At 39.5% G+C, this 25,578-nt stretch overlaps 1 protein-coding gene across 3 annotated transcripts; it reads right to left on the minus strand.

Moving 5' to 3' along the window:
* Positions 1-17,839: 17,839 nt before the first annotated feature.
* LOC127101549 (ribonuclease TUDOR 1) lies at positions 17,840-24,385 on the minus strand. 3 transcript variants are annotated; one of them, XR_007794661.1, is made up of 18 exons: positions 24,209-24,385; positions 23,896-24,067; positions 23,711-23,785; positions 23,464-23,577; positions 23,256-23,360; positions 22,477-22,683; positions 21,770-21,979; positions 21,589-21,696; positions 21,182-21,352; positions 20,893-21,090; positions 20,455-20,817; positions 20,133-20,363; positions 19,863-20,051; positions 19,709-19,786; positions 19,430-19,624; positions 18,531-18,908; positions 18,145-18,406; positions 17,840-18,110 (listed from the first exon to the last, which is right to left on the minus strand). XR_007794661.1 is itself a non-coding variant. In XM_051038993.1 (17 exons), the coding sequence occupies exons 2-17, from the start codon at positions 24,058-24,060 to the stop codon at positions 18,218-18,220; spliced, it is 2,976 nt and encodes a 991-aa protein (XP_050894950.1). In that variant the 5' UTR covers positions 24,061-24,067; positions 24,209-24,385; the 3' UTR covers positions 17,840-18,217. The 3 variants fall into 3 exon arrangements, 2 of the variants coding, with proteins under 2 accessions (XP_050894950.1, XP_050894951.1); XM_051038993.1 differs by having other exon boundaries at positions 17,840-18,406; XM_051038994.1 differs by having other exon boundaries at positions 17,840-18,406; positions 24,156-24,364.
* Positions 24,386-25,578: the final 1,193 nt, after the last annotated feature.

A 25,578-nucleotide genomic window follows, 5' to 3' on the forward strand; every position in this document is an offset into this window, starting at 1 on the left:
GTTGCAAGCATTAAGGCCCCACCATCAAAAACCTTGGTGACAATATACGGTCCATCATAGTTAGGAGTCCACTTGCCCCTGTGATCTGTCTGAGGAGGAAGGATCCTTTTCAACACTAAATCTCCGACTTGGAAACAACGAGGACGCACCTTCTGATCAAAAGCTCTCTTCATCCGACTCTGATACAACTGCCCATGACAAATGGCTGCCATTCGCTTCTCTTCGATAAGACTCAACTCATTGAACCTTGTCCGAATCCATTCAGCTTCATCTAACTTGACATCCAACAGGACTCTTAGAGAAGGAATCTCCACTTCAACAGGTAGGACCGCTTCCATACCATACACAAGGGAGTAAGGGGTTGCCCCTGTCGATGTACGTACTGAAGTGCGGTACCCATGCAAGGCGAAGGGTAGCATCTCATGCCAATCTCTGTACGTAACGACCATCTTCTGCACAATCTTCTTTATGTTCTTATTTGCCGCCTCAACAGCGCCGTTCATCTTAGGGCGGTAAGGGGAAGAATTGTGATGCTGAATGTTGAAGTTCTGACACAACTCCTTCATCATTTTGTTGTTGAGATTAGAACCATTATCAGTAATGATTCTTTCGGGAATCCCATAGCGACAAATAATTTCTTTCTTGATGAAACGGGCAACCACATGTCTGGTGACATTCGCAAATGACGCTGCTTCGACCCATTTGGTGAAATAGTCGATGGCAACAAGGATGAAGCGATGCCCATTGGAAGCAGTCGGCTCAATCTTTCCAATCATGTCAATACCCCACATGGCAAACGGCCACGGCGAAGACATCACATTCAGAGGATTCGGCGGTACATGCACCTTATCAGCATAAATCTGGCATTTATGACACTTCCGAGCATACTTGAAACAATCTGATTCCATGGTCATCCAATAATAACCCGCTCTCAACAATTTCTTAGCCATCGCATGTCCACCGGCATGAGTACCGAAGGAACCTTCATGAACTTCCTGCATTAACATGTCCGCCTCGTGTCTGTCCACACATCTGAGCAAAACCATGTCGAAGTTCCTCTTATACAACACATCGTCTTTGTTCAAGAAGAAACTGCCTGCCAATCTTCTCAAAGTCTTTCTGTCATTGTTGGATGCCCCTGCAGGGTACTCTTGATTCTTCAGAAAGCACTTGATATCGTGATACCAGGGCTTGTCATCGACTACCAGTTCAGCAGCAAACACATACGCGGCCCTGTCAAGGCGCATCACATCGATCCTGGGAGCATGGTTCCAACGAATTACCTTGATCATGGAGGATAGAGTAGCAAGTGCGTCTGCCATCTGGTTCTCATCACGAGGTATATGATACAATTTTACCGTTGTGAAGAAAGTCAACAGTCTTCTCGTGTAATCTCTGTAGGGGACCAGAGTGGGCTGGAGAGTATTCCAATCACCATTCACTTGATTAATCACCAGAGCTGAATCTCCGAAGATGTCCAGAGTCTTGATTCTCAGATCAATGGCTTGCTCAATACCCAAGATACAGGCCTCGTACTCAGCTTCATTATTTGTGCACTCAAAAGTCAAACGAGCGGTGAAAGGTATGTGGGCACCTTTCGGAGTTGTAATGACAGCACCAATTCCACTTCCTCTAGCATTGACAGCCCCATCAAACAACAAAGTCCACTTTTCGTTTGGATCAGGTCCCTCCTCAACAACTGGCTCTTCACAGTCTTTCATCTTGAGGAACATGATGTCTTCATCAGGGAATTCAAACTTCATCGGCTCATAATCATCAATCGGCTGCTCGGCAAGGTAGTCTGACAGAATACTACCTTTGATGGCCTTTTGCGACGTGTACTGAATATCATACTCTGTTAAAATCATTTGCCAACGAGCGACCCTTCCGGTGAGAGCTGGCTTCTCGAATATGTATTTCACTGGATCCATCTTAGAAATCAACAAGGTAGTATGGTTCAACATATACTGCCTCAGTCGGCGAGCAGCCCAGGCCAAAGCACAGCAAGTTTTCTCAAGCTGCGAATATTTGATTTCACAGTCGGTAAACTTTTTGCTAAGGTAGTATATGGCATGCTCTTTTCGACCAGACTCGTCATGCTGTCCCAATACACACCCCATCGAGTTCTCAGTCACTGATAGGTACATTATCAGAGGTCTCCCAGGAATTGGAGGTATAAGGATTGGAGGTTTCTGTAGATACTCTTTTATCTTCTCAAAAGCCCTTTGACAATCTTCATTCCACCCGATAGCCTGATCTTTCCTCAGCAATTTGAAAATTGGCTCACACGTGGTTGTTAGGTGAGAGATGAACCTTGCAATGTAGTTCAACCTCCCTAAGAAACTACGGACTTGCTTCTCTGTTCTTGGCTCAGGCATTTCCTGTATTGCTTTTACTTTGTCGGGATCCACCTCAATCCCTTTTCCGCTAACAATAAAACCCAGCAATTTTCCCGATCTCACCCCGAAAGTGCACTTGTTCGGATTAAGCCTCAGCTTGAATTTCCTCAAACGCTCAAATAATTTCTGCAAATTCACCAAATGTTCTTCTTCTGTCTGAGATTTGGCAATCATATCATCCACATAAACCTCGATTTCATGATGAATCATATCATGGAACAGAGTTACCATAGCTCGTTGATATGTTGCTCCGGCATTTTTCAGACCAAACGGCATCACCTTGTAGCAGAAGGTGCCCCACGGGGTTATGAAAGTTGTCTTTTCCATGTCTTCTGGTGCCATCTTGATTTGGTTATAGCCAGAAAAGCCGTCCATGAAGGAGAATACCGAGAACTGAGCTGTATTATCCACCAAAACGTCGATGTGAGGTAATGGGAAATCATCTTTAGGGCTAGCTCTGTTCAGATCCCGATAGTCGACACACATCCGTACCTTTCCATCCTTCTTAGGTACTGGGACGATGTTTGCAACCCATGGCGGATAATTGGTGACTGCTAGAAACCCTGCATCCAACTGCTTTTGCACTTCTTCCTTTATCTTGACAGCCATCTCTGGTCTTGTTCTTCTGAGCTTCTGCTTGACCGGAGGACAACCTTCTTTGAGAGGCAAGCGGTGTACCACGATGTCTGTGTCCAGCCCAGGCATGTCCTGATAAGACCAGGCGAAGATGTCAATGTATTCTTGCAGCAATTTAATCAGCCCTTTCTTCACATTATCTTCCAAAGCAGCCCCTATTTTGATTTCTCTCTTGGCGTCTTCGGTGCCGAGATTAATCACTTCAACAAACTCTTGATGCGGTTGAATAACCCTTTCCTCTTGTTTCAACAACCTGGCAAGTTCTTCAGGGAGTTCACAATCTTCATCATCCTTTTCTTCAGCTTGAAAGATTGGATTTTCAAAGTCGAAGCGAGCCATAGCAGAACCGTTATCAATAGGATCCGGTGATGTGCATCTGCATGAGTGATGGTATGTGCTTATGAGTGTGAAAAAAAATATGGAAACTAAACAAAACATTGCCATTTTTTTATTATTATTTTTTTTTTATATATTTTTCTTTGAAAAACTGCAAAAATAGAAAGACAAGGAACGAAATATTTGAATGCGAAAAGACGTCTTTTATTTATGATAAAAAAATGCAAGTGTCACATAGACGGGCCCTACAATGAGTCGTTACGCCCTGGGTGGAACGTAAGACTTGGATATGCATGAATAAACAAAGAAAATTACTCTTCAAGAAGAGTGACTTGAACAATCTCTTCAGAAGACCAATTGTTGATGACTTCACCCGGGATCCTCGGACGCACCCAGTTGTTGATGTCGCAGTCACTATCCCCATCTTCTTCGTTGACTGCAGAGACTTGACCATACTGAATGATGCCAGCACTAGAGAAAGTGATCGGCCCCTGAAGTGTTGAAGTTGTAGAAGTCAGAGCTGGCTGGTATCCAATCCCGAACTTATCTTCCTTAACTGGTAATTCCAACAGACGTCCCCAACCGGGAGCAACACCTGAATCCACCACGGCCTGTGCCTGCTTAAAGGATGAGATAGAGGCACCTGCTTTAACCTCTTCCACCGGAGCTGCATCCTTGATTTGAACTGACTCAAAAGCCTGACATAGAGTCTCATGAATTTCACCTCCTACTTCTACATACTTGAATGTAGACAGGTTACTGACCAGGATGTCCTCTTCACCACAGACGGTGATAATTCGTCCGTTGACCGGAAACTTAATCTTCTGATGTAGAGTTGAAGAGACTGCCCCAGCATTATGGATCCAAGGCCGACCCAGCAGGCAACTGTAGGAAGGACTGATATCCATCACGTAGAAGACAGTGTTGAAGGTTTGTGATCCAATCAGAATTGGCAATTCCACCTCTCCAAACACCGATCTCTTAGAACCATCGAAGGCTCTCACCATAAGATCTGAAGGTTTCAAGACCAAACCCTCTACTTCTAACCTCGACAGGGCCCTCTTGGGTAGCACATTGAGAGAGGAACCTGTATCCACCAGAACATGAGATAACATGGTGTCTCTGCATTCCAATGAGATGTGCAGAGCCTTGTTATGATTGCGTCCAGCTGGTGTTAAGTCAGAATCAGTAAAACCCAACCCGTTGCTTGTATGGACATTGGCAACGATCCCTTCTAGTTGGTTCACTGAGATCTCCTGAGGTACATATGCAGCATTAAGAACCTTCAGAAGTGCCTCCCTGTGTGCCTCCGAACACAATAGGAGTGAGAGAATGGATATCTTGGACGGAGTCTGAATCAACTGATCGACTACCTTGTAATCGCTTTTCTTTATGATTCTTAGAAGCTCGTCCACGTCCCTTGCGAAAGTGGGCTCAGAACCAGCTTGGGGTGCAGAGGTACCCTCATTCACGACTTGCTTGCCTTTGGTTTTCGCCACAACATCAGCATTATCAGCTTGGGTAACCGGTGGTGAGAGCAATCTACCACTCCTGGTGAATCGCCAGATTCCACCAACATTATCCACTGCGGGACCTTCAAGTTCAGGCTTCTGACCCTCTTCTACTTTTAGTGGCCGTTCCACCTTATGATCGTGCGTATACACGCTCCCCCCATAATGCCACGGAATGGCCCTTTCACTGGTGAAGGGTAAAGGACCAGGGGTTGTGATGGTCATAGTAGGTCGTCGCATTGGTGGCGCGGGTTGCGCTTCTGGCACACTGATCCGATTAGTTGGATAGAAAATAGTTATAGTTGCAATGTCACAGTCGTACTCAGAAACCTCATTTGTTGGAGCATGAACATCCGAAACATCGGAATCAAGTTCAAATACACAAGAGTCAACCGTATTGGAAAGAGTAAATACATCATCATGGACTGCAGAATCAGCAGGAACAACATCTAGGAACTCTTCAGTAGCACCTTCAAACCCTTCTTCCTCAACCCCTTCCATAAACTCTCGGACAGACAAATCTTCAACCTGGAGGATACCCTTGTCGAGCAAGGCCTGGATACCTTGCTGTAGTTTCAAACAACCCTTCTCCTGTGCAGCACAATCCAAACAAACTTTCCCACAACCGGGGAAAACATCGGCCTTCAGCAAGCATCCTTTGATATCCGACACCGGAGTCTTCAACTTCAACACATCCTTAATGAACTTGGCTCTTCCCTCTACCATGTTAACATTCGCACCACCATGCTGGGGCATGGGATTGTTAACGACATTCGGAGCCGGTGCAAGGTCGATGGCCTTTGAATCTATGAGGTCCTGAACTACGTGCTTAAAAGCTTTGCAGTTCTCAATATTGTGGCCAGGTGCCCCAGAGTGGAAGCTACACCTAGCGTTGGCGTCGTAACCCACCGGAAGTCTACCAACAGGAGGAGCCAGAGTGCGTAATTGCACAAGCTGTAGTTGTTGAAGACTAGAAAGCAACTGGGCGTACGACATTGGAATAGTGTCGAAACGCCGGTCCATCGTCCTTTGTCTCTGTTGATAAGCGGGTCTGTTACCCGGTTGTTGCTGCTGTTGATACTGAGCTGGTTGACGCTGCGGTGGTTGTTGTTGTAGTGGCGCTGCAGCTGGAATGGTCACCGTCGCAACATACGGTTGTTGATGATAATTCTGAAAATTATTCCTTCTAGCACCTCTGTTCTGATAGGAAGCCAAAGAATTCACTCCCCCCTCTCTTTGCTTATGTCCTCCAACGAACGACTTTTTTACCCCTGACGAAGATCCTCCTCCACTTTGGATCTTGCAGGTCTTCAGGTAATTCTCCACCCTCTCTCCGGTAGAGACCACATCAGCAAAGTTGGAAGCATTGCACCCCACCAGGCGCTCCAGATAAGGTCCAGGCAACGTATTCATGAACATGTTGGCCATTTCTTTCTCCAGCATAGGGGGCTGAACACGGGAAGCTGTCTCCCTCCAGCGTTGAGCGTATTCCCTGAAGCACTCATTGCTTTTAAGAGACAGATTCTGAAGTTGAGTTCTGTCCGGAGCCATGTCTGCATTATACTGATACTGCTTCACGAAGGCCTCCGCCAAATCCCTCCAGCAACGGATGTGGGCTCTGTCCAGCCTCATATACCATTCCAAGGATGCCCCAGCTAGGCTGTCCTGGAAGAAGTACATAAGTAGCTTCTCGTCATCAGAGTATGCAACCATTTTACGGAAATAGGCCTGCACGTGAGTCTTGGGGCAAGAGTTGCCCTTGTACTTGTCAAAGACCGGGACTTTGAATTTCGGTGGCACTCTCACACCTGGGACCAGCCCTAAGTCAGCAACGTCTACTCCCAAAGGATTCTGTCCTTCCACTGCCTTCAACCTCTCTTCCAATCTCCTGAACATGGGGTCTACGCCATGACCCATGCCAAAGTCTTCCTGAAGTGGGGGAAACTGATCGTCCTGATCATCATGAACGGGCTGTTGACCGGGGTTGGCGTGCGGGATCGGGATAGGCCCTGGTCCACTGGGTCCGTTAACCTCTCCAGCTGGAGGTTCAGTCACTGTCTCTGGTTGAGCAGGGGGATTCCCCTGTATTATCTGCCTGAGCTCTTGTTGTCCCTGAGCCACCCCTTCAACCACATCCATGAATTGGGTCATGCGGGCCCTCATCTCAGCGAGCTCTGCTTGTACACCTTCCATTGCTCTCTGTTGATTCCTCCGGGTACCGTATCGGTGAATGCCTGAGTCAGCTATCCTGCTAGTGGAACACCAAACAATATGAGAACACCGCAGCGGTACCTGTTATGCAAGATATGACAATGAATATGTAAATGTAATGACATGTTTATCAATTCCAAAAGGTATTCTACCCCCTTGATTCCAGTCTCACATCAAGTGGGTAGTGCAAGAAGGCCGAGTCATGGATAAACTTCTGAGATCAAGATGTAATAAAGGGAAACCATCATACAAATGAGTTCAAGGAAAGGGCCTTAGCCAAAAAATACATCAAAGGAGGATCTCCACAACAAGCCTGTGGATCATCACTACACAGTACCAAAGCAATAAGTAAAGAGAGGAACAAACAAATCAGAAGTCAGCCTCCTGTATACAACCCATAAGGACCGTTCCTCACTTCATCCAGTAACGCCACCGTGTCAGGATGATCTGGAGATTCTGTCAAACGCCGGATAAGCAGATTCCTCTTGCGAATGTTCCTATCCAGTTCGTTGATGTGTTCTTTGTAGTAATTCCCATCATCTTCTCCAAATACCTCTTCAAGTCTGGATTTCTTCAAACTTGCCAGCGTCTTGAGTTCTTCGATATATCCTTGAGCCTCATTGAGTTGATCTGTGATATAACCATTAGTTGATCGGGTACACAGCAGCTCATGGTTCTTCCCCTTCAGCAAAGTCTTCAATTTCTCTATCTGACCAGTCAGTTCAGCCACCGTCTCTTCCTCCTTTGTCTTCCGAGAAGTTGAAAATGCATCCCATCGCTCTTGCCACCCAGCTAATTTACCACGAGCATCCATTAACTGCTGCTTGACTCGCCTCAACTCAGAACTGGATGATCTCAAGGCTTCGTCTGTCTTCCTGAAGAAATTCACCTCCACAGCAAATTTCCTTTCAGCTTCCTCTTGCAATTTGACGGCTTCCTCCTTCTGATATTCTGACTCATGGAATCGATGCATACAGTCTTGCAATTTCTCCCTTAACTCCGAGTTCTCGATTTGAAGTCCTTCCGTGGTGTTCTTCAACTTGTCATACTCCTCTCGGCTCACCGTTGCTGACTGCTCGAGAGTAGGTGAATACAAGGGTTCTTCAATAGGAAACGGTAGACCAAACTCTTCGATTCTTCCTTGAAGCCATTCTCCATACTGAGGGTAAGCTCTACAATCTCCTTTCCCAAGAACAATTCTTCCTTTCTTGATCACCTTGAGCCAGGCCTCAGCTGCCTTACGGGATACCGTCAAATCAGGCGAAGAATGGAAAAACAGAGACTCTTCCACATCCTTTTCCACCGGCGGAGTTCTTAAGGCATATCCAAACTGTCTAACTGCAAGAGAAGGATTATAGTTGATTCCTCCTTTTCTTCCTACCAAACGGAACATTCGGGAAGTTCCCACAACTGTGAATAATATCTGCCCGAAGCAAACTCCGGTCAGACCACCAAGAAATATCTTCAGCTCTCAACCCCATCAATCTCTTTGACCAACTCAACGAGTCCTTGACATCAATGAATGCTCCTGACTTGGGTAGGTGAGAACTGAACCACTTATAGAACAAAGGCGCACAACAATTCAACAATCCTCCTTTTCTATTCTTATTCCTGTGGTGCACTGAATGAAAGAAATCTCCCAGCAAGGTCGGCACTGGATTTCCCAACACGAAGAGGCGTATGGCATCTACGTCTATAAATTTGGCGACATTAGGGAACAAGACAATCCCATACACACAAAGAGCCAACACAGCATTGAAACCCCTCTGGTCACCATCTTCAAGCTTCTTCTTTGCTTCTCCCAATAAGAAACTCAGATGAAAACCGTTAACTTCTCCCTTCTGACACATATTAGCCTTCAAAACTGATTCCCTCAAATATGTGGTTGAAGCAACCATGCTGAGATCGGGCAGACACTCCGAGCCGTAGAATAGCAACTGTGACTTGATGGGAATTCTGAGAAAACTGACAATCTCTTCCAAAGTAGGGACCAAAACATAATCCGGGAATGTGAAGCACCTCAATGGAGGGTCATAGAACTGCAGTAGTGTGAAGAGAGCATCATGTTGATCTTTGGAAAGAACCGTGACGAAACTTAGAATCAAACCGTAATCCTCTCGGAATCCTTCTAGAGAACCAGGATCCATTAACTTCATTAACTGTTGAATGGGCTCCAGACAGACCACCGGAAACTTGTAGGCGACGAGTCTCTTTCTGCCAATATCCATCTTAAGAGAACCAGGAAAAACCCCGACCGGAATCAAGAAGAAGATGTAAACCCCCTAGAAATGGATAAACATGTGTTAAATGATATGAATGCAAATGATGTGATGATGTGAATGCAATGCAGCGGCGTGTCAATCAGGATCGCTGTATCTGCTTGAACATTTGTCAGGTTGCACTGTCTGAAGAGAAAACCACTGAGGAATATAATACGAGATCAAAGCACTGCTCCAGAAAACCGGGTTGGTTGGAGGTTAAGGTTTCCTGAATTTAGCCCGCCCCTCACTTGTAGGTTCTAAGAACAGAAGTTCGTCAACTTCAGCCCTTCAGTCGCGAATAATACGTTTACCACTGAAGGTTTGGCATTATTACGGAATAAAAGACCTCCACTGACTCCCCTCAACAGGACATCCTAAAGCAAGTTCCCAGTCTCGGGGTCCTCGGATTGATCAGCGAGAATGCGCCCACCAGAGCTAACATAATCACGTCTTGGAGGAGAGGCCTCGACTGAGTTCTCGGGAAATGGTCACCAGAGTCGACAATTTCTAGGGGAATATTATGTCGTTACGGAACATCCGTAGGACATAGTATATCCAAGAGAAACCTCGTCTGGGTGTGGTTCTTCACGAACGACTTAACGCAGCAACATGCCACGCAAGCCTCATGAACATCCACTCTAAAACTTGTGTGTACGCTCAAGCCTGGGTAATGGGCTTATCTCTCGTAGAACATCCCATCCCAACAAACAAACAAACAGCAGCAGATACAGCAAACATATGTACATAAATGCAATTAGGCAAATAAGTAACTGCACAAAAGAATGAACACTCAATAAACAAGAAAACACACAAGCTAGGAAGGACTCGCTTAGGGAAGATGGACCAGCAAGAGGTCAACTTCTACACTCCCCAGTGGAGTCGCCAGCTGTCGCAACCTGAAAAATACAGTGTGCGAAAAAAACAACCGGCGAAAGAGAATGACAGAAGAGTCGCCACCGTGCGTTATTCATCCCAAAGGAGGGAAAGGAAACGCTCGAAGTAAACCTGAAAAAAGGAAAGGACAAGACGGGGTCTCGCAACCAAATCTTGGGTTCGGGAGTCGGTTATGCGAAGGGAAGGTATTAGCACCCCTACGCATGCGTAGTACTCTACGGGATCCACTTATGCGGTTTCTGTTTAAAGGGTACGGTTTTGCCTAATGTGCTATTTACTAAAAAGGTTAAGAGAAATGACTCGCGCGGATGTCGCATCCACTGCATACGTATCTCATCTGAATATGAGAATCAGAGTCTTCGTAGCTCGGCTGACCTATGGGTTGGGGGTAATTGTGCTCGCTAAGACATCGCGTCTTATGCCTACGTATCTCATCTGGAATGAGAATCAGAGCAAGCCGTAGTTCGACTAACTACGGGGTTATGGATTATGTTACGGGGTGAACAACGTTACTACGCAATCTACCGGATGCTCGACCTTTGGAGACTTACTCGCCTGTAGTAGAAGGAGTAAACGTGTTGCTTTGGGTTTTAGGTTTTGTTTGCGTTGTAGGAACGCGCATGCAAAGAGGAAGTCCTAGGCGGAGGAACAGTGCTACCTAAATTGGCATGCAAACGGGAGACTATGCGAAGCCTCGCATCCTATGGGGAAACAATCACATCACACAAAACATATATCTTGAAATAGAAAAAATGCCACCAAGGGGCTCAAACATTGCCTCCTATCGAGGTCTTCCAGCTAAGAAACAGTAGAAATAAAAGGGAAGAAGTAAAATACCACACGGATCAAGATCCGAAGTTACAGCAATTAAAGGATAAGCGACCCTGAGATTCTCCCAAGCTGATGCCATCAAAGAAAACCAATCAGTACGGGAAATCGGAATAAACCTCCGGAGGGTATCCCTGCGAGAATATGTGAGCCCTCACAAAAACTCAACAAAAGGGGTTAGGCAAACAGGATGAAATCAAAAGATAACAAGGCCATGGCAACACAAAGAACAGGTTAGAACAAAACGGAATAAAGCAGATACTGTCACATTCGCGACTGCTTCGCCTAGCGAAAGCCTAGCGAAGCTTCGCTGCGTGCTCGCCTAGCGAAGCGGCTAGCGAGCACCTGCGGGATTTGGATTTTCCATTGGTACCTGCACGATGTTAAAGATTCCAGATCCTATGGCATTCACCTCATAAACGAAATTGTTAAACAGTCAAGGCATAAATCACATATTCATACACAAATATAACCCTGTGGGCCAAGCCTGAGGTTACCTCATATATTCAGTATTCAACCCGAGGCATAGAGTAATAGGAACAGAGGCATACCTGATGAGAGACCTGTTAAAATTGGAAGGCAAGGCCGGATTGGCGAAGTAACGTTTAGGGTTTGCGTGAGGCGGAATGAACTTCTCAGGGCTGCCCGAAGGTTGCTGCAGAGTAGTTCCTAGGTTTGAAACTCCACGTGAACTCCACGTCTATTTCTCAGGGAATTTCCAAGTGTCTGAAACCCTACTGAAACTCTTATATTTATAGCTGATTTTCGTGGACTTGTGGGCTTGGAATGAGGGAGACCCAAAATTTGTTATATTTTAATTATTTATTTAATTTTTTTTTATTTTTTTTTGGAAAAAAGAAAGGGTAAATTTTGGGGTATTACAAACTATTCATTTACTTTTCAACACTCATTTCATATTTATTCTTCTGCGATAAGTGTTTTTATGAAAATATACCCTAGGGAATTTTATTCTTCATCTTCTCCATCTAAACCCATATTCCATAATAATTTTTGAAACTTCACCCCTTCCAGCACACGTAACTATTCGAACATCAACTCTTCAAACATACGTATGTTTCCTCCCTTTGAACACAATAACACCTTTGAATTCTAAATGTAGCTTGAAACAGAGGAAAGACAACCAAACATCAATGAATCTTCCTCCACCATTTTTGTATCTTCTTCATCATGTGTTCGGTATGTAACTCGCTCACTTTATCCATGCACGTAACTTAGAAATGTTAGTTTTTTTGTGTGATTTGCTTATTATTTATAAATTATAGGCTTAAATAGTCTTTTGGTCCCAGTAAGTTAGCGAGTTTTTTATTTTGGTCCTTGTATCTTTTTTTTTTGTCCGAGTCCCTATATGTTGAATTTCGTTTGGTTTTAGTCCCTAACGTCAATTCTCCGTTGCAAAAAAATTGATGTTGCTAACATTGCTGATGTGGCAGATTTTTTTCCTTTATTTTTTATTTTTTTAATTTCACGTAGACTAAATATTTATTATTTAATTTTTTCGTGTTAAATGATAAAAACCAAAAATTTCAAAAAATGATCCCAAGAAGGGTCAAACCATGGACCTTGTATTTACAACAAAAATGCATCTCCACTAAGCGAGTTGTATTTCTTATTTCATATTTGTAACACATATGTATATATTACATAATACGAAGGACTAAATCCAAAAATGAATTGATTTTTCAATTTGAACTTCTTCCTCTCCTCTAATCTGTATTCTTCCTCTTCACCTTCATCCATGGCTACGTATTCAGTTGATAATTTTACTTCGTTCCAAATCCTCAATACATAACTTTGCTCTATTTCATTTAATTTAGTTGTTGTTTCTAATGATGAGATATGAGTTTAATTGTGCCATGTCTTTTTTTAGTATCCTTGTTTTTAAGTGTACGAGGATACATTTGAGGCTTCCATATCCTCAATACAAGGATACACTTAATGATGGAATACATGGAGATTAAAGTTCATAAGCAGAATCGGGCTAGTGTATTGAAAGGGTGGGCTCATGCCCCCACCACAATTATAATTTATTTCATATTTAATATTATAAATAATATATTAACATGTTAAATGTATTAAAAATCACGAAGAAAATTTTATTTTGGCCCCCACTTAATAATATTGAATAATTTAGTACTCACAAACCTATTATTCTACTACATTAAAAATATTCAACTGTTTACTTTTCTTTTTAAAAAAAATGATTAGTTCTATATAATAAATAAAATAAATACTTTAAATAAAATTAAAAAAATTTAACTTTCCTTTTTCTATTTCTATTAATTCTCTTTGACTCTTTCCAAAGACCAACAAATCACTTTCCTTATTCCTCTTTCTCTTACTGCAAATTACATCTCTGTTATCAATTTCTTCTATGTAGTTGATCTTTTAAAAAATAAAAATTTTAATTTTAATCTTTATGAATTTATAATTTATTTTTATTATAATAATAAGAGTACAAATATATTATTACTTTATTGATCTTGAAATTGTGTTAACGGTAGAAAATTTATTTTTAGAGTTTTATAGTGTTCGTTTTGTGTTTGTATCAATTTTATAGTATTAGTCTGAACTTTTTAAATATGATTTTAATTGTGATTTTTTGTTCTGTTTTTAGTAATAAACAATGAAAAAATCATTCAAAATAAAATCAACAAAGTAATCATCCACTCCTAATCCTCGTACACTTAATGAACTTGGAAGCTTCAAATGGGGTCCTCCCATGAAAAAAAGATTTTTGGAGTTTGAATTGAAAAAACTTCCTAATGATCTTGTTGCTGCAACTGTCACTACTTAAGTTATACTTGATGATCTTGGAGATGGTTTATTTGTTATTTTAATTAATGAATCTCGTGATATCTCAATGGAGCAAATGGTTGTGATTATATGTTATGTAAATGATGAAGGACAAGTTATAGAGCATTTTCTTGGGGTTGTTCATGTTTCAAATACTAGTGCTCTAACACTGAAATCGGCTTTGGAATCATTATTATCAAAATATGAATTTTGTCAAGGATACATGGACAAGGCTATGATGGAGAAAGTAATATGCAAGGTGAATATAATGGTAAAAAAAAAACCTTTAAAAGAGAATCGTTTTGCATTTTTTATTTTTTATTTTGCCCATCAACTCTAATTAACTCTTGTGACATTAGAAAAAAAAATTCTAAAATTGATTTATTTTTTAATTTGGTTGTTAATTTGTATAATGTTGTTGGAGCATCATGTAAGCGTCGAGATATTTTTCGAGGAAGTCAAGCTACAAAGGTAAAAGAAGCATTGGATTTGGGAGAAGTCTCTAATGGGCGTGGCTTGAATCAAGAAGTGACAATTAAGAAAGCGGTGGAAACAAGATGAAGCTCACATTATGGTACATTACTTAGTATAATTTCTCTATTCTCTTCTATGATTGATGTGTTAGAAATGGTTGAGGAAGATGTAACAGATTTAGACAAAAAAAGGTGAAGCACTAATTTAGATGAATTATATGCAATCTTTTGAATTTATTTTTATCTTGCACCTAATAAAAAAGTTTTAGGAATTACACATGATTTATCTCAAGCATTATAAAGAAGTGATCAAGATATTGTAAATGCTATGAAGTTAGTAAAAATATCTAAAATAAGGTTACAAGCTATAAGAGATAATGATTGAGATTCTTTGTTGAATGATGTTTCATTAATTTGTGAGCATAATGATATTGACATTCTAAATATGGATGATAGTTTTTAACCAGCACAAACAAAATTCAAAGAGAAAAATGGAGAAAGTATCTAATTTAGATGATTTTCAAGTTGAATTGTTTTATGAAGTGATTGATTGATAACTTCAAGAGTTGAAAAATTGTTTTACAAAAGTGAATATTGAGTTGCTCCTTTATGTAGCTTGTTTATGTCCAAAACATTCATTTTATGCATTTGATAAGAACATATTGATTCGTTTAGCTCAATTTTATCCTTTAGAATTTTTTCAAGTTGAATTATTTGAACTAGATTGTCAGCTTGAAAACTATTTCTTAGATATATGCTCTGACAGTGAGTTTTCAGAATTAAAGGGGATTAGTGATCTTTCTATTAAGCTCGTAGAGACCAAAAAACATGTAGTGTATCAATTGGTATATTTATTTTTAAAGTTATATATGATATTAGAGGTGGGAACTGCAATAGCTGAAAAAACTTTCTCTACTATGAATATTATCAAGAATCGAATGTGAAATTGCATGGGTGATGAATGGTTAAATGATTGCTTAGTTACTTACATTGAGAGATATTTTTATGTTGAAAATTAGAAAATCATTCAATATTTTCATAACATGAAAAATCGTCAAGAACAATTATAATGTATATTTATATTTTTGAAAAATAAAATGTTATATTTATATTGACCCCACTACTCAAATTTTCTGGCCCCGTCCCTGTTCATATGTATCATGAGTTAAATAAAATAGTTTTTTCCTCTTTATTGTTGTTTGTTGATGATGTGTTAAGTAAAATCTTTATGATGTTATTCTAATAAAGTGTTGTTAGGAATGTGTTAAGTAATATATACCATATGTACCATAAATCTTACATTATGTGTCTTTGTTGTGGCAATTCTTAGAAAGTGCTCTTAGGTTTCTTTGTTATTGTTATGTTAAGTAAAACGATTATGAGGCTATACTTACGAAGTGTAGGAAGTATTGATGATATGTTAAGTAAAATATTTAGTATTGTTGTTGGTGGTGGTGTTGTTGTTTAAACAAAGATATATGAATTAACCACCACCTCCTACAACCACCACCTTTCCTACAACCACGTCTAATAAGACTAAAATTAAAATAAATTTTAGAGGTGTCACGATGATGGTCAGGTTGTCAAAAACCTACAACACTGATATTAGGTTACCAATCGATTTTTGTTTACAAAGTGGTAAGTATTACAGTGAAAATGTTTGGACATTTAAGAGTTATGTGGCGTTACTTGGTAGAAGAAAAGTGAACATTTTGTTAGATTATTAGAGTCAAGTTCATGGTGACTTGAAAAACAATATATAGACTGGTCTTGGGTATTTATGGTTAAGGGTTATCAGAGGTTTTTGTGACCATTATAGTGTTAAAGCAAGCTAATGCAAGATGGGGAGGAGTTTTGTATACTATTGTTTTTTGGGTGAAATTGAATGTCTTTTCAGCCTCAGGGTTGTGATATTTATAGGAATCTTTTGGGTCTGGATCTTAGGCTTCGAAAGAGTAATACACGTTCTCAAGAGCGCGGTTAGTCAATTCTCTTGTTATTTAGGAGAACATGTTTTCCTCTTTTTTGACTTCCTCCCCCGTACCATTAATGATAGGGATACATCATCCTTCTATTTCATAAAAGGAAAATGATACAAGAAATGAGTGTCACAACTAAATGATAGACGATCGATTCAATAAATGGGTGGCTACGGGTGATATATTACGTCACTTCTCCTTAGAGAACGTCCTATGTCGCCTCTTGTGGGTTTTTTACAAATATACAAATACAAAGATATTAGTTTAGAAGAAGCTTGGAGTGATGTGAAGCCATATATGCACCATTTTAGGGTATTTTGTTGTCTGACATTTATACACATTCTTCATGTACGCAGGAAAAAAGCTAGATGTCAAAAGTATTAGGTGTGCACTTAGAAATGAGTGATGAATCCAAGACCTACAAACTCTATGATCTGGTTGAGAAGAAAATAATAGTAAACATAAATGTGTTTGAATCATTAAAATGATGGAATTGGGGGAAGCAACATTTTAAAAAGACTTCATTGTCAACTAACAATGCTGACAGTGATGAAAGCAATGGTGAGGATGTTAATGAAATAGATGAGGCTAATGAAACTTTAGTATAATCAAATGTTAACATCAATAATGCTCCTTAAGATGATGAGGACATTGAAGAAGATTTAAGTGAAAGAAAAGAATATGAACTTCCTCCTATCCTCAAGAAGAAGTCAACCTCTCAAGATGACTATGTGACTGGTCTGGAAAGTGAAGAAGAAGAGCAATTACAAAACTTGGTTGTGTTCTATAACAATGAAGATCCTATCACATATGATGATGCAGTAGGTGTTGGATCAAGAGATTCAATCAATTGAAAAAAATGACATGTGAAAGCTAACCAAATGACCAATCTACCCAATGGAGCTAGAAGAATATGTGTAAAGTGGATCTTTAGAAAAAGTGCAATGAAAAAGGAGAGATTGAGAAGCATAAGGCCAGACTTGTGGCCAAAAGCTGCTCACAACAACATAATATAGACTACAACACAAAGGTTGCTCACAACAACATGGTATAGACTACAATGAAGTCTTGCACCACAGTTTGTGTCAACTAGGGCTATTTTATCTTTAGCACAGTGTGTCAGTTGCATCATGTGCATGTGTCAAAGATTTTGGCTCAGGAAAGTTTTTTTCAATTGGGGCAGGCACAAAGGAATGACACAATTATACGATGTGACAATAATTCAACCGTCAAGCTTTCAAAGAATCTTATAATACATGAAAGATACAAACATATTAATGTCATATTTTACTTCCTAAGAGATCTCACTAGAGATAGAGTGATAGAGTTGAGCCACTACATCATTGAAGAACAACTTGCAGGATGTAATGACCATATCACTTTGGAGATTAAGATCAAGACTTGGAGTGTGTGATTTAGCTCAAATCAATTAGCTTAATTTTTTTCTGTTTTGATTGTATATTTAACAATTACTTGCAGTGCAAGTAACATTCCCTCTCTTGTAATCAAGCATATATAAAGGCATTGCCATATCAATGATATGATGAAGATGCTACATTTTATCCTGCCCACCCACCCTCACCAAGGGAAGTCATCTATAATTTTAGAGTGAAATTAAATTAAATTACAATGCTCAACCATGATTAGTAGAAAAATAGAAAACCTATGGTAAATTTTTGTACGAAAAAAATGATAAGTACAACAATAACAAAAAAAAATCTCTCACCGTGCATCTTTTATCACATTACCTCTAAAAAAATTTGTCCCATCAATCTAACAATAAAATGTTCATGACTATAACTTCACTTATCTTCTTTGAATTTGACTTATTATTTTGTAATAATTTATCTCCCTGTGATAAAATAACACACAGACTCACTTCCTGCCACCAGGCTTTCTTGCAGGAGGAGCATTGTCTTCATCATCTGACTGGATATCTCCATACTGCCACATTCCGCGCCTCCTTGTCCGGGCTTCTCCCTGGAATGTCTCCAAATTCTCAAGTGCAAGTTGTCTTTCTTTTCTGTCCCGCCTGTTTCTTTTTTCTAGCCTAGCGAGTCCTTCCTAGGAAATTCACAATGAAATAAAAAAAATATGAGACAAGATATGTTTTGTATCGTAGGTTATATGCATTTAATCAAAGTATATGCATTTGGAAGCAGGCAAAAGAGTTAGGGACAGTAAATACCTGCAACAACGTAGCATTAACGCTGATCTTAGATTCCTCATCAACAAGAGTTACAGCAAAAACTGTTCCGGTTCCCTGCCCTTTTATTTTCCCACTTGAAGTATCTTTCTCCTCAACCTTTGCTTTAAACACTTTTCCACTGCTTAAAGTGAGCTCGCTAAAATATTCAGCTGCTTCTTGACCAAAATCATCTTCCAAGTTTGGAATCTTCACGTATGCAAGGGTGCACAATTGTGCGAGACCAGCAGAATGGGATATTGATGGATCAGTAGGCCGTAGTTGACTGTAGGGTACTTCTTCTTGATTTCCATAATCAATGTAGAATACTTCAAATATGTCGTTAGGAGATTCAACTGGTCCTTTAGGTCCATTGACAATCTACATATAAAAAAAAAAGAGTAGAATTACATTAAATTTCAAAAAGTATAGTATCTGCAGTAAAATGAAACGTATGACTGAATATAGTCACGCCTCAGGTTATTGCAGGAAACAAGATTGTCGAACGGACTGTTAAAGATGATATAATGTTTAATATGCTGAAACCACTCAACAACAATCTTGTGATTTTAAAACTCAACTAACTGGTTTAGATTATGCAAAAGTCTATCAAGTTGAAAGGACATATAGAACATGATTATGACAAATGTTAATAAATGCTTATCAACAAAACCAGGACGCTTATGACAAATGAATTAACAAAAACCAATGAAAAAGAGGCTTTAATAAGGAAAAAAGATGCTTCTCCCCCACCTTACCAAAAGGATTCTTTCCAGAAAATTAAAGTTTTCACTACTTGTATATCAAATGATGTATTTCTCAGTACTCATCAATGGACACATTTTTCATCCATAACATAGAAATGTCTTCTTGCTAGAATGGAACTCAAACTAAGAACTTACCATTGCCCGGTACCAAGCTTTATCTGCACCAAAAAGACAAAGGACTGTGTCTCCCTTCTTTGGATTGAAAGTTCCAAGAAGTGGAGTTTCATTAAGGTCCAAGTTAGCAAGTTGTTTCTGAAGGGATGCTATATTTGAATCCCCAATGGGCTGAACATAGAATTTACCACCACCCAAGACTTCTGTAACCACTACCTAAGAGCATATAAAAATGGGAAAAGCATTCAGACTTTTTCAATATAAAAAGAAGTGTCACTTATACAGAAGTATTACAAGTACCTTAAGTACTTCTTGCTGTTTTTTTTCAACAGTTGTGCCATTAGATACTTCCTCCCCTTCAACATAATTTTCCCATATCTGAAACATGACACTTTAGAACAGAAAATAGATAAAGAACAGTGGTATTTTCAAGCATGGTTTGCATCCTCCTTACTTTCAGCTTTTCCCTCTTGGCAGATTGTTCAGCTTGCTCCAGAAGGTGGAAATCAGGAATTCTGTCACTGCCAAATGAGGTTTGAAGTTTTGCAAGACCAGCTTCAAGTAGAGTAACTGCCACATTGGTCTTAGACTCCCATAAGGAACCCAAGAAATTTCCATTTCTATCAACAGTTTCCACCTCAATCTGTAAACATTGAAAATTACATTTTTAAGAAGCAAAGAAGTAACTAAGAAATCTCAACTTCATGGAGGAACTACTAATTACCTCAACGTCTCTCTGCATTATCTGTCGCCTCATTAGTGCAATTGCTTCACCAGAATATGGTTCGTCACGACCAGGACATCTGACACCGGACAATGAGAAAGCAATGCTGCAAGTTTCTTTTGGAATTAACAATTTAAAACGATGGCCACTGAGGACATATTCCACAACTGCGGGGACTTTTCTACTTCGGTGAAGAAACGGCAGGAAATCCTTGGCTTTCTTTGCTGATGTCTAAAATGAATCAAACAGTAAATATTAATTAGAATTATTAAGAGTATGTAGTACTAAAATGAAAAGTTAGTACAATCATAATTTTTCTCACAGTGGTCAAGTCAGTTATATGCATGACTGGAGAATCCTTGGCAGAATGGATCCCTTTCCTTCCAGAAATAGCACGTGATTCAGCAGCAAGAAGAGTATCATAGAAGTTTGATCTCTCTTCAAAGTCACGATGTCTAACAACATTTCCAAATCCACGACCAACTACCAACTCGGCAACATTCACTCCAATTTGTTGACTTCCAGTAGATGCAACAGCTGATGGGGCATTGTCACCTTCAGCTTTGCTGGCAGACGGCAGGAACACTGATCCGAAATCCATTGTTCTAGCTTCAGGAGCTCCTGCTGGAACTGCAGATCCATCTGCTGTACCAACCTTTCTAGAATACTCCATTTGAACATTCACCTGAAAACATGCACAATTATTAGAACTGAGTTTGCCAATGATGTCAACATATACCATCACATAATGTTTTCATACTTGACGACCAATGAGGCGTGTTCTCAAGAACTCCTTTGCTTCACGGGCATAAGGAGCTGGTTTTTCATCTCTACGAGGATTGCCTATTTTTGGACACCTAATACTCGAGAGGTTGACTCGCCGCTCTGCTAGCGGACTTCCGTATGGAATAGAATCATCAGCAACAATGATGCAATCTCCACTGACAACCTCAACTACCTAGAAAAAGAGAGCCAAATATTATACATTTGTGTCACTTGAACTGAATATTAACTTATTGGGATAAATCCATGGTTGGAGAAAATTTTACCTTTCCCGTAAAATTCTGGCCATGAATTGCCTTTGAATTTGTAGGTGGAGGTACATAGTTTGTCCACAACTTTAACTTGCTCTTCTTTGCCTGAAGCTCTGCTGTCTTTAGCCTCCGCTTCGCCTCTTCTTCCATCATATTTGCACTCCATTCAACATATTTGGCAAAACCCTGTATTATGAAGAAATCAAAATGACAGATATTTTCATGAAAGTTTTAGTGATATCTTATCAGATGAAGAAACTCCTCACACTCAAGTGGTTACAGCTTACAAGCTTGTTGCTTACTTACTCACATAACCAGTGTAGTCATGCTGATGTAGAAAATAATTGCAGGATATATTCCAACAAGAATAGAGTTAAAGAAACTAAACCACAGCAATATCACCACATAAGTGAAGAGCATACATTTTCCACAAGCTCCAGTGCCAGGTCTTTTGCCGATTCACCATCAGGATAATACACTGACCCAATCAAGTTGCTGAACTTATCAACACCTTCCAGGACAATCCGAACCTACATATCCACTTGGGATTTAGAAAACATGCAGAAATTCAACAAGCTATACAAACTAAAGAATATTACCCACATCTCGATTCAATACTCTCATCTCAGTGAAGAACTTAGCTTCAAGAGCAAAAGGATCAGCAACTGTTGCAGAAGATTTTGAAACTGCGAGTCTTTGGGCAACTGTGAGTGAGGCTCGAGGTTCTCCGCTAACACCTCCATTAGTCTCACCAGCCTTCACTTCAGGTTCAACAATACTTTCGGGTGCAACTCTCTTTCCCATTTGTGGGGCCTAGTTCATAGGAAAATAAATCATTTTGATCGTGGTTATCAAATCGAGATATAAATCGTGAACTGGAACACCTATTTTCTTAATCGTGAATTGAATCTTATTATGAATCTTAAGAAACATTACCAATAAAAAATGACATTTAAGAGCTAAAACAAGTGACATAGCAAACTAATAAGCTCATATATCAATGTCATATATGAACAACAAAATAATTCAAGATTCAAGTTATAAATCAAATGACAAAAGAAATGTGGTTGACAACACTAAGTTTGGCACTAGTGATTCATTTAAAACGAATCGAGATTCAAATAGTGAATTGGGATTCCTAATAAGAAATCGGGATTCAAAATGAGGTTTATCAAACATGCATATACACTGTAGAATCCTAAAGATTGAGTCAATTTTTGTTGAATCGGCATATAACTCATATATAAAGTAAGCTACTGAGAACCATGATTCTGTGCCTAAAAAGTAAATGCTGCATTTATCATACATACCTGAATTCCGGCAATGAAAACTTGGACAAACTGAAACTCTGGCAGCAGGTAGACACGAATGGTACTGCCATCACGAACCTGCTCAACAATTCCTTCCATGGGCCTTCCCTTGTTTGCAGATAATAAACCCATTGCATCTAAGTTGCTAGGGTCACCGATGGCTGATGGTGGTAGATTTCTGATAGATGCCTCAGCGGCGCCAGGAGTCTGCAATCAGCCATAAAATTGTTTATAGTTCAGTTATGATATATTTCTGTATGGGAATGAAAAAAGAATTCTGCCTCTCCATCTAATTCTTTTTCAGTCACTCTATGTCATCATCACGTGTGGAATTTTAAACAACACTGTATTGAGCTATTTACATAATATATTGGAGGACAAAACATATCATCATTGTATGATCAGACTTTATTTCATAAAACAACAAGAAAGTAATAATTTTCATAATAAGACATTTGATATTACATATTAACATGCAACATTCAATTAGGCCCATGCTAAGATGACGACCTGTGTACAAAAACATTTTACATCAGTTGTATTATATTTAAATGCATGGAAATAATGACAACAGATAATAGATAAGATAACAGTTTACATCAGCAAAGATGCCAAACAGAACTCGTGTTGGTTCGAATTTAGAAGTAAACCAAGTTACCAATAAAGCAAGTGGTTTGCATTAGCTTTAATGATAACTAAAACATACATTAATTTTTATGCTGGGAAATATCTAATTGTCCAAGTCCAACATATTAATAAATGAACACCCGGAACCAAACCTTGCTCCATCGACCGAGGCCTTCCTGTTTGGCTTGTTCTTCCAATCTTAACAATTCTGCAAGGTAAGGACTAACTTCTCCCCTCTGCTGTCCCTGCTCTCTTATCTGCCCAAACAAACCACAGCAACACAATTCAGCAATGCAGTGTAGATATAATATAATTCAAACATGAGAAACATCCATACAAAAACAGAGTACCCAATCCAACCTTTGCCCATCCTCCAGAAACAACCAGCAATGCAACATTCTGATTCCCAAGAAAAACCGTGCCAAAGTCACGATTTATCGACGGTACATTGTAATCAACCCTGAAGGCCACCTCCTATTCCAATTCCAACAAACACCAAATCAAGTCAAAGATTTGTTACACCTGATCAGTTATTATCAGAACGAAACAACAAAAAGCTATACGCTACAAAATGCAAATCAACTCCAAATTTTCTTTTTTCACAAACCTTCCCTATGCAGAGCTTCCTCAAAAACTCTCTACTTTCCCACGCAAATGGCTCATCTACACCACCTCTGCGAGCCTAAATCATCGATTATCCATACAATTCAACACAATTCAGAATGTTTTTCCAATATACAAATTATATAATCAAGTGAAGATACATTTGAGGTGATTATTAAAATGAATTACCAATCTAGGAGCAACCAAAGACGATAAAGTGATGGTCCTTTCAGGCAAAGTTTGACCAGGCTTTGGAGTAGAAACTGCCACAATAACCAAACAATCACCTGAAGGAACAGCTTTGACTCTTCCTTTGTACCATCCCGTCGTTGCAGTCGCAGTTGATGACGCCATTAACGATCTACAAGAAGAAGAAAAACGCATGCATTAGCATTCAACAATGGCGTAATTGGTTGCATGAAAAGGAACTAGAATTGGAAGAAACAAACGATGAAAATGAAACGCGTGCAATGAAGGAGGAGTGATTGGAACGAGAGAGAACCTTAACTGATACGGAGGAAGTGAGAATTCGGCGGCGGAATAGGATTTTGAGATTTTAGAGAGGTTTGGTTGAAGTGGCTAAGAATTTTCTAGTCAAATTTTGAACTAGGGGTTGTTACTGTTGAGTGAGTAGTGTGTAGCCGTGTAGGCCTCTTTTTTAGAAGAAATTACCGGATATGAATGAATTTGTCCTGAATAATGTCATTGTACATTTTTTACAACAATTCTTCCGTTGTTTTGGTGCGTGTCATTTTGCATTACGCTTTTTATAGTAAAAGTACAAAACTCTCCTCGTCGTTAATCAAAACAATAATCTACCTCAAACTTCAACCCCAAAATTCTTTTTATTTTATTTTACTTTCATTTCTACTTAATTGGATTATTTTCTTTTACTTTGTTGACTTGCAATGTACTAAGTCCAACCCTTTAGAATACTAGTACCTCTTATCTTTAAACGTTTATTAAATGAGTTTTATTATTCTATTAATAATACTGACTAATTTTAAATTAAGAGCACTTGATTGAGATAGTATAGGTCTCTTTCAACTTAATAAAAAGTCTTAGGATCGAATCCAACCTTAGACTAACAACAATATTATATGGTCCTCCCCAACTCGAGGGAAGTAAAGCCCTTACCTTGGGCCTTACTTTTTTGGGGGAGTAAATCAGGTCTCCAAATAAACACGCAAGTAAATATATTTAAGGAATTTCTTATCCCATCCTATGTGGTGGAAAAACACCATATGAAAAATTCAAAATAGCTCTCAGATTTCAGAGATGCATCTCCGGACGCACATTGTCTAAAATCTAAACGTTAACTAATTTAGAGATGTATCTGCGTAATATTTTAAAACATACACCATTCATGCATTCTGAATGCATTTTACACGTTTATTATTTCGGAGATTCATCGTCGGTTAATTTACGGATATGCATCTCCGTAACATATCAGAACAATGCATTTTATGTTTTGTTTATGTTTATTCAGATGAAGATTTATAAACGTTATATATCATCTTATGTGACGAGATTTAAACCATGCAATCGATATGTGAAATATGACATATATAAATTCAGATGGTCCCAAAAATGACATATATAAATAAAGTTGAAATACAAAATAAAGTAGTATAAAGTAAAAATAAAATATAATCCATAATGAATCCAAAGTACAACTACAATCTACTATTGCACTACTGCGTATGTCAGACTACATATCTTCTGCCTCCTTTGGCTCTTTGACCTTCAATACCCCCTGCCATCTGGCGATATCTCTAGTACATCAAGGTCTCTCGTGCCTCCATCATGATGGCATCTATGACCTGCCTCACATTAGACCCATCAGGGAAAATACACATGTCAATGTCTGTT

This window comes from Lathyrus oleraceus, chromosome 7 (genome assembly GCF_024323335.1).
Source record: "Lathyrus oleraceus cultivar Zhongwan6 chromosome 7, CAAS_Psat_ZW6_1.0, whole genome shotgun sequence".
Lineage (NCBI taxonomy): Eukaryota > Viridiplantae > Streptophyta > Magnoliopsida > Fabales > Fabaceae > Lathyrus > Lathyrus oleraceus.

Excerpts from the sequence above, each read along its gene's own strand:
- LOC127101549 (XM_051038993.1), bottom strand. The coding sequence starts at position 24,060 with ATGGCGTCATCAACTGCGACTGCAACGACGGGATGGTACAAAGGAAGA. Across the intron at positions 22,684-23,255 it reads GCCTCGGTCGATGGAGCAAG|ACTCCTGGCGCCGCTGAGGC; the intron begins GTTTGGTTCCGG and ends GGCTGATTGCAG. Across the intron at positions 19,787-19,862 it reads CCAAGAGGGAAAAGCTGAAA|ATATGGGAAAATTATGTTGA; the intron begins GTAAGGAGGATG and ends GTCATGTTTCAG.